Source organism: Dermacentor andersoni, chromosome 8 (genome assembly GCF_023375885.2).
Source record: "Dermacentor andersoni chromosome 8, qqDerAnde1_hic_scaffold, whole genome shotgun sequence".
Lineage (NCBI taxonomy): Eukaryota > Metazoa > Arthropoda > Arachnida > Ixodida > Ixodidae > Dermacentor > Dermacentor andersoni.
Window position 1 is genome coordinate 124,968,065 of NC_092821.1, and position 12,972 is coordinate 124,981,036.

Sequence of the window (12,972 nt, forward strand, 5' to 3'; positions counted from 1 at the left end):
CAGTGCGACGATATGCACTTACGTCTGCTAAAAACGTCAAGTCTTTAAGACAAGGAAGAGGAAGTAGTAGCCGCAAGATTTTCGACGATAAATTGTATGTCTTATCTGGCTGATGCTCCTGCGTTCCGGCCCGTTACTACAAATATTTCTAATCAAATTCGATAAACTAAAGCTTTATACGCGTGAGGCCGCGCTGAAAAAAAGAACGTAAGGGAACAAGCAAGATTATTATTATTGTATTTTTTTGCTTTTAAAACATATATACCTTTGGGAGCAAAGGGGAAGCGAGGAGCAGGCTGGCAACTGCCACCGGAAGCGGAAAGCCAAAGGGCCGTCACGTGCTTTATACGCACTCATGGACACAACAAGAAAAGCACATTCATGATGATGTCAATAATAAATGTCAGTTAGGCAAGGAACCAGTATACAGAGAATGCAGGCATGTCAGATTAGAGAATAAGGAAAGCGTACGCCTTCAGTGAGTCGCCATCACATGCATATGGCTAGTTATTTTAACCGTCTTTTCTTGTTCTTATCTCTTTGTGCGTACAGCTAATTTTTGACAGCAATAAACGAGCCACTCACGTTGTCTTCACCAAAGACGGAGTGGAAATGAATGTAAGTGTCGGCGTCGAGGTGATTCTCTCTGCGGGAGCCATCAACTCTCCAAAGCTGCTCATGCTGTCGGGAATCGGGCCCGAAGAGGATCTGAAGAATAGCAGCGTGAGTGTATGCCCTTACGACCCAAATCTATGCTGTACGACGTCTGTAATGTTTCAGCGCAGAAAATGAAACAAGAAGTGTTTTTTGCAAAAAAAGATATATAACTCTTGAAATCCACCTGAACAGTATAAAAACATGATAAACGGCCACGTGACAATTCTGAAGAATGCGGGAAAGAAAGTTAATTGTATCGTCTGAACAATTGTTTTTTATAGAACTACATGTTGGCTAACATTTCCATTACTGGGAACGATAATATGATTAGCGGTTGAGATGATATAATGAATGACTCGGTTGAACATTGAAATACCATGCTGCCGCGATGACCGCTATAGGCAAGCTACAACAGTAATCCAGCTTGCCCCCCAGTAGTGTAGTGAAATAATTATTTCGAGAGAAAAAGGATGCCTTTGGCTAATTCAAAAGATGTTTCCTATTATCCCGAGAACACTTTCGTAGAACTTGTTAAATGTTTACAGACAAGTTGGCATATAATCCCACCTGCCTATATACGCGCGTTCCAAGCGCAGGACTCCAGAACGTGGAGAGTCAGAAAAAATAAATAAATAAGAAGGTTCAGATGTTACCGCATCAGAAGCGAATTTTACTTTCTTTCTGTAGGAGAATTATGGTCAGGGCACTACAAGAGCCAACAGCATTTTTCTTGCATAATGAACTATGGCGCGCTTCTGGTAGCATTCTTTAGTTTCGCTCTTTTCTGACGTGAACAAGGCATGTTCTCAGCGGCATATTGTTGTTGTGGCTAGATGAAATAGGGCTTATAAAATACATATTATGCTCGTGATCTCTTTACGCACTTTTTTCCTTTTCACTGTGGTAATAATACATAATGATAGCAAAGACATTAAAAGGTACTTGTCTCGGTCGGTTTGCCCAAGGTAAATTTACTTTTTCAACTTTGCGCGTGTTTTAACGTCGCTTATCAATGGCAACCCATCCTGGATGGCTCATGCGGCGAGGCTTAGCCACTCGCAATGCCAGTAGAATGTTGAGGAAGTGGACATCCTGTCACACGAGCTTCGTGGTCGAAAGGTCACAGAGAACTGTTGTAGTATACTATTTAAATGTTAAGTGTAACACACGGTGACTAGTTGCTGAGCTGAACATGTAGTTGGTAATTGTGGGATGTTGATGCTAAAGTCTTTAATAAAACGACAATTATCTATTCAAAAAATATATATTTTTATTTCCCATGTCTCGCCATGCGTAACAAGTTTTATTAGTTAAATTGAACAGGACTCTGCCTACTAGTGCAACGAGGAAACAAATGCCTACGAAGAAAGGAGTAGGAAGTAACAGAGCAAGGCCTAAGCGCTCTTCTTTCCTGCTCCCTTCTTCTTAAGTCTTTGTTTCTTCCTCGCGCTAGTAAGCATGCCCCAGTCTTCGACGAACTCTATTAGCAATAAGTTTACTGTTTTACCTGATGGTTCTCTAACTTTGCAACGGCTTTCTGTACTACTTATGACGTATATTATTATCACAAAATATGGTCAGTTACAGCAAATAGTAATAAGAAATATGTGACAAAGCAAGGTGCCGCGCTACTCCCTGATCTAACTTAATGGACAGTGGCTCTCATTCTCCACATGCGCGTCAGTATTTTCACGCGGCGACTGAGTGGAGAGGTTTGTCAATCTGCTTGGCTAAAACACTCTGAAATTGTTTCTGAAATCGTTCGCGACTACATTGGGATCAGAACATTGTAATAAGTGAGGTCCTTTTGCAGATCAATCCTGTGGTGAACCTTCCAGTGGGTGTGGGACTCATGGATCACATAATTTTTCTTGGCCTCGTTGTAACTACCACAAATGATGAAATAGGACTACGCAACATGAATCAGAGCATTGCAGAGTACATGCAAAATCATACAGGTAAGGACAATTTAGGTCATACTAAGACTGTTCAAGGACGACGCCAACGTTTAGAGAAAAAAAGCACTTGTTCATGAGATCGCAGAAACTTTGGACGCTTTAGATTTATAAATACCTCTTTGGCGATGCTCAATGACGGCAGGAGAGCAGAATTTATAGCAAAGGCGAGTAGCGTGCCCACCTATTGTTTTTGCTGGGGCTTGTCTTCAAGGGCTGGGGTCCAATCTAGGGTCAGGCGCGTATCGTTCTCGGCTAATGGTATGTGAGGCGAGGAGGGAAAAAAACAGTGACTGGCACGCGTAAGGGCTCCTTATAGATGCTGAGTTCAGTTTTCATACCGCCGTTGTACCTATGGGTATTATGTGCGCATCAGATCACTTTCTTCAATCACAAATTCCGCATTTTAAGACGAATCAGTTTATGCCCTAAAAGACCTTCATAGACATACGTGAACAGAACTCCACCGTTTCTGAAATCGTGCTTCAATCGACGCCGTCATTGAATAACCAAACCACAATCGCGATAGACGTCGTGTGTGTATATATATATATATATATATATATATATATATATATATATATATATATATATATATATATATATATTACAGTACTGCCGCTCTCAGCCGTGAGCTAGCCTAGCAGACGGGCATGAACACTTTCTTTCTTTTCCGTACATAAATACAAGTGCGAGCTACTTAAAGAATGAAACAGCAACAATAGGCAACACAATACAAAAGATAAGGTAGATAACGTATGTAACAGAACACTAAGCAATGCAGAATAAGATGAACAACAACCGGGGCACATCATAGACAAAGCAAAAATGTGAAATAATGGGGAACAAACAAGTGTATACAATTTTTTTTCTACGTGCTGTCAGTTTAACATAAACAGAATATGGAACAAACATTAGAAGTCGTTAATAATCTCTTGTGATGAGCTCCAGCTGTGAAACGAACAGGGATAAAGAGTTTGTCGCTGTTAATGACGAGTTAAGTTCATTCTATTCTCTGATTACCCGAGGAAAGAATGAGCACATGAATGCGTCATTAGAAAAGGAATACTCGGTTAGCGTATGCTGGTGTTGATGCCGTGTTATTCTAGATTGCGGATATGAAATCGCTGGGTGATATCAATTTTATACTGACGGTGCAGAATTTGAAACAGGAATTTCAGTCGACCTTGTTTTGCTCTTGACGATAATGTGTTGATGCCTGAGGAAGCTAAGAGACGTGAAGGTGAGTCAGTAGAACGATATTTGCTATGAACAAACCTTGCGGCTTTTCTTTGTACGGCTTCAAGTTTAGCTACGTTAGTTGCTGTGTAAGGAAACCAAATTGTTTTAGCGTATCCTAAAATAGGTCTCACAAATATTTTGTAGGCCAGAAGCTTAATGTTCGGTGGGGCGATCTTTAGGCGTCTTTTTAGATAAAATAGCTTTCACAGTGCAGTACTTGTAATATTATTTATGTGTTTGCCAATTGAGGTTTGATGTCAGCGTTATCCCTAAATATTTCTGCTGCTCAACCATCGAAAGAGGTGTGCCATTAACGATATAGGTGAAATGAGTGGGTTGCTTTTTTCTTGTTACTGTCATTGCCACTGATTTATTAACCTTAATAGACATTTGCCACTGGGAGCACCAATCGGCTAGCGTGTTAAGCGAATCAGAAAGATCGAGATGGTCGTTATGGCTGTTAATTTCATTATATATCACGCAATCATCCGCGAAGAGTTTGATATTGCACGTTATTTTATTGGTTATATCTTTAATGAAGATCAGAAATAACAGCGGCCCGAGTATCGAGCCTTGTGGTACTCCAGATGTGACAGGAACGACATCAGATGGCATATGATCAAACATAAATTGTGAGCGGCGTGTTAGAAAAGCTGTTATCCAAGCAGAAACTTCTCCCTTCCCAATGGCTTGTTCCACTTTTGCAATTAGCTTAGTGTGACTCACACAATCAAAAGCTTTAGATAAGTCAAGTAAAATCATGTCAATTTGAGAACAATTATTAATACTAAGATCAAGGTCATGAACTACCTCTGTTAGTTGAGTGATGGCTCATAAGCCAGATCGAAAACCGTGCTGTGAGGCGATAGGATGTTTTCGCGTTCTAGAAACACTGTCATGTGTTTGAGAATGATGTGTTCTAGTATTTTTCATGAAGTTCAGGTGAGAGATATGGGTCTGAAATTGGCAAGAATATTTTTTTCTCCTTTCTTGTGGATCGGTATTATTTTAGCCTTTTTCCAGTCGTGTGGTAGATTAGTAGTTGCTAGTGACTTACGAAAATCTGTCCCAGATATCTACTGCACCACTCAGCATATTTTTTTTTTAGGAATTCGTTTGGAATTTCGTCAGGGCCGTTTGCTTTCTTAGGGTCAATGTTGAGAAGAAGATTGTGGATTCCGGCATCCGTTATCATTACGGAATCAAGCACTGAGGTACAGGATGGTGGAAGAGGGGGAAGCGTACCATTGTCTTCCGTGAAGACTGACTTGAAGAAATCGTTATAGTTATTTGCCGTTGCACTTTTTTCTTCTTCAGTTAGTTTGGTTGTTGTCTGCTCGGTACTGCGCAGATGTCTCCAGAATCTTCATGGGTTATATTTTAGGAAGCTAGCAAGAGTGACACTGTAGTAGTATTGTTTCGAATCTTTTAGTTTCTGCTTTAAATGCATAACTGCAGATTTTAACTTCAAGATTGTAGATGGTTTTGGGTTATTATTATTCGCCTTACGAAACCGATTTGAGCGCCGTTTAGCATGGATGACTTCGTGTGTGATCTATGGATTCTTAAGGTGCTGCTTTTCTTTTGCATTGTAATATTATTAGTTATACAGTGCAGGACAATGCTCTTAAAATATAGCCACAGTGCATCTACATCAGTAGATGCCCGAGATGCTTTTTCCAAAAAAGGAACCGAATTCATGCGACAGATAACTTAGTATGCTGGCGTCATCTGCTTTAGGAAAGTTAAAAAAACTTTTTACTGTAGACAGGGTAGTAATACAATGATCAAGCTGGAATGTGGACATCGGTATACTGCGATCTGATATCCCTTCAATAATGTCTATTTGTACTTAACTTGTAGAAAAATGGTTGCTAAGAAATATGAGGTCGAGGATATTTTTCGTTGAGCCTTGAACGCGGGTAGGACGAGCGACAATTGCCTTGTCCTGTCTCTATTTCTTCTTGTGTGCCGTCACTATTGGCGCTTCACCTATTGGAAGACAATTTGATGGAGGTTAAAATTTAGCATTAAGTATATTAGCACTTGTGAGGCTTCTGGTGTGTTGTGCATTGTGGGCCAGTCTATGTCAGCAAGGTTGAAGTCGCCCGCAATTATTATCCTGGATTGATGGACATGACGCTGCATATATTCTTGAATTGCTGAAAGGCATGTCACTGTCAAAAGGCACTGTCAGAGGAAGGGCTCCGATAAACGCAACCGGTTACAATTGACGTCCCGTCGCACAAACGTTTGCAGAAAACGGCTTCAGTGTTGTCCACCTCGGGAAGAAGGACAAAGCGACGACAGTTTTTTTATCAGTAAGGCCACTCTCCACCCCGTGAAGGTCGGTCTTTTCGCATGATTGTGTAGTTTGGCGGAGCAATCTCGTGGTTGAATATAGCGGGTGATAGCCATGTTTCCATGATGGCCACAATATCGGGCTCGTAGTAGACTACAAGGCTTTCCAAGGCTTCTGTTTTGCTTAGGACAGTGCGGGCGTTTACCTTCATCAATGTTAATTTTTTTATTAGGCGGCTTGTGCGGCTCGGCGGGTTATTCGGCGGTTCGTTTCAGTGTCGTTGTTGTTTTTTTTTTTTTTGCATCGGTACTTTGTCCTTCTCTTCGTCCCAAATATATGCGGATTTGTTAATGTAAAGCTTGTCAAAAGAAAGTGATACTTTTTCCTTTTTTTCACGGTCTGATTTTGCACTATCCCAAAGTTTCTTCCGTATGTTTCTTCTTCCATATTTGTATATATATATATATATATATGTGGACAGGATCCGGACGTCAGCTGCTCCAGTTATACAAATCTATGCTTCATAAATTCCCTAGTATACCTAAGAAAACTCTAACCCGTGAAGATGAAAGGATCCTGGTAAATAAGCCTATCACGTCAAAGGCAAGTAAGGAGACCCACGTCCCTCAACGAGCAGCTGTAGTCAATTGATGTGACAGTGGTCTCGGTGCTGTCTTTACCGACGCTGCGTAGGTTCCTTCCACCTACCAAAGGACCACTGCCAACCGCAGTCTAGACCAGAGTGGGGCCCATGGCCGGCTACTGCAGTGCGACGACCAGGAACACCTTACGACATGTGGGCGTTGTTCAACGTGGCTGTGGAATATATCACACAGCAAGCTATGCAAGGCTCATTGACGCCTCGCACGCGAGCCATGATATACACGAACTCATTTGAAGCGCTCCGCGAGTTGCGTTAGATTCCTCAACTTTCTCGTTCACAAGACGAGATAGAATAAACTTTAATGTCCAACGGATTAGGTGATCTACCCACCCCCCGACACGCAGGGCAGGGGGCGAGTGCCGCCGCATCAGATGCAGGCTGGGAGGTCTTGGGTCCCAGCAGCCTCTTCAGCCAGTTGGACGAGCCGGAGCTGGAGCTCAGAGTCCGAGCTGCGCAGCAGGGTCTCCCAGGCGTCTCTGCTATCTATTTTGTGTATTCCCCCGGGAGAGTACGGACATTCCCATATTACGTGGTCGAGGGTCCCTCTCGCCCCACAAAGATTACATTTATCGCTCCTGGCCTCGGGGAACATGTGGTTCGCCATAAACGGGTGCGGATATGTATAAGTTTGTAGTCATCTCCACGCGACTGCTTGTGTGTTGTTTAATTTTGGGTCTGGCGGGGATACCAGTCTACGAGCCAATCTATAATGCTGCGTGATCTCCCCATATTTTAGCATGCGCTCTCCGCTCCCTCGGTCATCGAGGGGCCCCGTAGCGGCTCAGCGGTAGAGATCTCGAGCCAGCTCGTGGGCCGCCTCGTTGCCGGGGACGGCTTCGTGCGCCGGAGTCCAAATTATTTGAATTTTTCTATCTAGCTTTCTCTGGCCTAGGATTCTGGCCGCTAAGGGCGAGATCCTTCCCTTGCTAAAATTTTGTATGGCAGTTTTGCTGTCACTGATCACAAATTTCGCGTCCGTTCCAGCGCAAGCTAATGCGATCGCAATTTCCTCGGCAACTTCTATGTTGCGCCCGCGCAGAGTGACAGCGGTCACGGGAGTACCCCGGCCGCTGACGGCCGTTGCCACCGTAAAACTGCCGCTACCTCCCGCCGCGTCTACATAGGCCACCTCATGTTCCGAGGTATTACCGAATCTAATTTTTAATGCTTCGGCTCGTTTATGCCTCCTGTCTTTGCTATGTTCCGGGTGCATGTTTTTTGGCAGGGGGGGGATAATCAGATTTTTTCTAACTTCCCTATGTACTTCCACCTTTTGGGTGGGGCCTCTGTCCGGAGTTATTCCAACTTTGGCCAATATGGCTCTTCCTGTCCTCGTGGTGCTAAGTCTCTCAATTTGAGAGGTTCGCACCGCTTCCGCCAGCTCTGCCCATGTGTTGTGCACTCCTAGAGCCATCAGTCTCTCTGTTGATGTACACATGGGCAGTCCCAGCGCTCGTTTTACGCACTTTCTCATTAGAGAATCAATCTTTTCTCTTTCCACCACTTTCAAATCGAGATATGGCGTTGCATAGCTCACCCGGCTGAATATGTACGCCTGTATTAGTTTAATTAAATTTTTCTCCTTTAACCCTCGGCCTTTGCTGGCCACCCGCCTAATTAGGCTCAGGGTCTGTATTGCGTGATTCTGCAGCCTCTTGACGGTCTCGCCATTGTGGCCGTGTGACTGGAAAATCAGGCCCAAGATTCTAATTTGCTCGACTATTGGTACCTCTTTACCCGCCACATTAATTTTGATCTCCGATGGTGCCTTGCACCTTAAGTGTTTCGGATTGTATATGAACAATTCTGATTTCTGCGGCGAGCATGCTAGGCCTCTCTCGGCCGAGACGAGAGCGGACGCTCTCGGACGAGAGCGGGAGCAGACCTTACAGAAGATGCTATCGCCAGTTGGCGAGCACGTGCAAATCAGCGCGGTGCGCAACGCCACTCAAGTAGACGAATCCAAGTTTGGACAAGCTGGTTGGTAATGGTTGAACATCTTGACGGGGTTGAGCAAACGACGAAGACAGAATGAAGGAAAGGAACAGGGCAGCGCTGTTATGATTACTCGTACACATACATATGCATACAATCATACATATACATAATATTATACAAATACAGGGCAACGCTGCATGTATGCGCAGCGCTGTCCTGTGTTTTTTCTTTTCTTGTGTCTCCATTGTTTGCGCTGCCGCATCAAGATGTTCACAGCATTTACTGCAATGACGTACGCGGGAAGCACACCATGCAAATTATCGTCCGTGTACAGTGCGAAGGTTAAATTGGCAAGCACAAGCGCTGGCTACGAACTGAATATTTATTATCAATGCTCCGAATTTATTCGAGGGAGTTAAAGGGCTATGTGAAAAACATGCGGAAGCATGTAAACTTTCAGACGCCTGAATGGTCTTGCGCAACGGTAAGCGCCCTTAGCATCGGCGCCTTTGTATAGGCGGTGAAAGTCCGAAAAACGGCCGGAAGAACTAAAGAAATGTACTTGTTTTAAAAGAAGTACAGACAGTGAGTGGAGAGCTTCATGCTGCCCAGACACACAGCTTGGGCTAGAGCAAACGAATGAAAGTGCAGATATTTCAGCTGGAGCGTAGCAGACGGCAAAGAAGAGCACTCAGCTGAAGTCAGTATAATATATAGACCATCAGTCACACTGTTGCCATCAGTTGCGCACGAGGCCAGCAGCGGTTGGTGGTGTAACGTACGCCATGACAGTTTCACAGCATTGACGCTTTGGTGCCTCGCTATATGAAGTGCTTAGGCTTGATATCAGAAGAGTGTGCATGCTAATAGCTGCGAAGAGACGGGCATATACATATACATACATACATAGCGGCGGAGAAGCCGGCGCCACGTAAAGGCGGAGCCCTTATTTTTAGGATTATATCATTCAATTAAGTTTTCCAACTTCAATTTCCGCGCGTGTACGAGTACACTGCCGCACTCGCACATACGCTTGCCGCTTCAAGTGCTGGCCACAAATCATTCTTTGATACCAGGCAAGTATCCGCTGACTACGCAATCACCATAACTGATCCAATCGCGCATCTGCAGTCTATGCCACCACCTGCCGCAAGTCAGTGATACTGTCCAGGGACAACAACTACGTGAAAGAAAGTGCATAGACCAACACCTCGACGAAAAGACCCGCCTGAAGAGTACACATAGTTATTAAATAACAAGTTCCACACGGGATTTCTGCAGTGTATGTAGGAAGCCGGCCTACATACATGTGTTTGAAGAGAATGATAGGCCGCAAGGGAGCCCATGAACTAAAGAAAAGAAAGAAGGAATAAAAATGATCCTTTCTCTCTACTCTGCTAAGTATTTAGTGCTGTGCACCTCTTTTTTTATTGACGGCCTTTGTCAGTTAGGCTCCTTACCATCGAAAAACGTTTAAACCACACGTGCTCTCAATGTGCACCATTTTGCTCGAAACTTCTTTCTCTCAAATAAAAATTAACAGTGCTTTTCGCTGTACTTTTATCAGACCATTGCTACGAACTATTTCTGTTCAGAAGCTCAGAAGAATTTTCTATTGCCAACGCAGGACTTCTCACCATACCGGGTGCCTTTGAAGCACTGCTCTTCACCAATAGCGGCGAGAATTCGAGTGAACTTGAGGACTACCCCGACATAGAGCTGGAACTTGCGGATATTTTTCCAGGCCCAGAAATCGCACAGTCACCGTACGTTTCGAATGAGGTAAGCCGCGCTATAATGCAGCAGCTCTTACGCGCAAGCGCGTTCGAGCGCAAAATATTTACACGCAATAAAAGACAATGAAAATTATCAATTATTTGATTGAATATTGAGGTTCGGTGCCCGAAACCAGTAAGAGGCCATGAGAGACGCCGCAGTGAGAGGCACAGCTGCGGCGTCAGAAAATATGCAGCTCCAACGCACATGATCGAATCTATGCGTAGTGAAGCTTAAGTACAGTGGTCAATGAAATGCTTTACAGCTAATGATGATGCATGCAATTTGGTGATGACAGGTGCATGCACACAAAAGTACGACACCGGTATCAAGCAACATTTAAGGATTCTGTACCTTTTGTGCCAGAGTGGGACGTAACCATTCTGAGGGACTGGCCAAGAACAAACATACCCTTAGTGGAACACAGCGAAAAGCTATATCAAGGAAAGCAGAGTCAATAAAAAGGGCTCGTGAAATATAATTAACCATCCTATAAGCCAGCCCGTGTGTGTGCTTTAAAGATATAAGTGAGTTTTAGGTAAGAATCGTACGTGGTGGGACATGCCCATTCTGGAGGAGTGGCCAAGCAACCCAGTGGCATGTACTTAGTGGCTAAATCAAAGAAAATAAGGTAAATCAAAGAATTTGTATAATGTAATTCGCGATTCCATTAACAGATGGGTGTGCTTTAGAGATGCCTGTGAGCCGACATTATATGAGCAGGTTTTACGGAGGAAGACATCTCTTGTTACGCACAACAGAGCTGAACATACATGGTCAGCATACATGCGTTATATACAGGCCACTTCGTGGGTACTTTCATATTTTCCCGCCATAATATACCTTTTTTCCCGCAAAGATAGATCAAATGGAGGAAATGGAGTTATTAAAAAGCAGTTTGGTGCTGCTTTAATCCACAATTTACCTGAATTGGAGTGCCTATGCAGAAAACTGTCTTGTTGGAGCCACACTTATATTCGGTATGCGATACAGATTACTAGATGCATCACCCAGTTATTTCGGTAAATTGGAAGCACACATGCATCAGTATGCGAACAGTAAAATGCTTTTAGTTGGCAATTTTAATATGCCAGGTGTCGTTTGGGAACGACTACAATGCGGAGTGTATCCAAGCAATAGAACCTATATCCAAGCAATAGAACCAAGAATAGTCATCAGGATGACTTTAACACAGCTGTAACTAACATTCTCACTAGCGCACACAATCACGAAGGATCGATAATAAAGGAAAGTGTATTCCTCCCCGTTATCAAAAGAAAAGAAAAAAAACGGCACCACTTTCACATACGTATAATGTAGCCTGTTCCCCGCTCACTGACTAATGACAAGTACTTCGGCGTTACCCTACTAGAAATCTATCCTGGAATGTTCATATCAGCAACATATGCAGTTTCACCGTCCGAAAGCTGTGTGTTTCTTTAAATACAATTTCAAAACTCCCCCATGATTACGATACCACCTAATGCGAAAATTGAGCGTAGCTTTATACGTGCTTCCATTTCGCGATATATTCGCTGGCACGGACAATCCGTCTCGTGCGGCACGTTGCCAACGGAGCGAAGTGTGGCGCGACTGCCTCCCTAATCGGGAAATCGCGAGAGCCATCGCGTTGGAGACGCGTGGGTACGATTCGCAGCAGCCGCGGCAGACAGACCTCCCAGACGATGCGTGCTACTATCTCGTAGCCATTGCCGCCACGTTATACTTTTCTTGTCACCCTTTTGACATAGCCTCCTCCTCCGCTCTCCGCCTCATGGTTCCACGACACCCTTCGCCTCCGCTTGACTCCTCGCGTCTTTCATCCCCCGCTGCGGAGCTCCGCGTTCGCTCTTTCATCACTCGCTGTGCTCGTTCGCTCGGTTAGAAATGACGCCGACGCTCGCCGCAGGAACCGGCGCATAAGAGCTGCGCTCTCAAAGCGCTTTCTGGTGTCAGACTAGTCGCCTATTCCACAACTGTCCAGCCAAAATTAGAGTATGCCTGCGTGGACTAGCACCTTTGCACTTATGGCGATACACTATCGCCATAACTGCACGCACATTTCTGTGGCCTTCGTCGCATCAAAGCTTCGTCTCGCGAGGCACACCTTCCACGTCTACACATTATCAACAACCTCAATTAACATCAAACGGGATAACTAGCCAGCGTGCCCCGGAAAAGCCACCGCTCGTCATAGGGACCCATCGAACATACATGCTGAGTGGTTCACGGATCGCCGCACCGTAGCTACTTCTGCTGCTTCAAGACTCTGCTGTAATGCGTTTTACGGTCGTAATTTGTTAAAAGAGGAAACCAGCATACGTCGGTACTTTATGTTGAGATTCCTCATTCCCTGGTCCCACACACTCATCCTAATATTTATACTCTTGGAAGAATTCAGACAAGCTGTTCGGTTTGCGTATAACTAGTCCTCTAAT

At 44.2% G+C, this 12,972-nt stretch overlaps 1 protein-coding gene across 1 annotated transcript in view; it reads left to right on the plus strand.

The window, feature by feature from the left end:
• LOC129383396 (glucose dehydrogenase [FAD, quinone]-like) overlaps positions 1-12,972 on the plus strand; it is a 31,936-nt gene that overhangs the window by 13,470 nt on the left and 5,494 nt on the right. Inside the window, exons 6-8 of the mRNA XM_072284125.1 lie at positions 553-723; positions 2,471-2,615; positions 10,386-10,540. Of these exons, the coding sequence (XP_072140226.1) occupies positions 553-723; positions 2,471-2,615; positions 10,386-10,540 (471 nt within the window). The remainder of the gene's footprint in view (positions 1-552; positions 724-2,470; positions 2,616-10,385; positions 10,541-12,972) is intronic.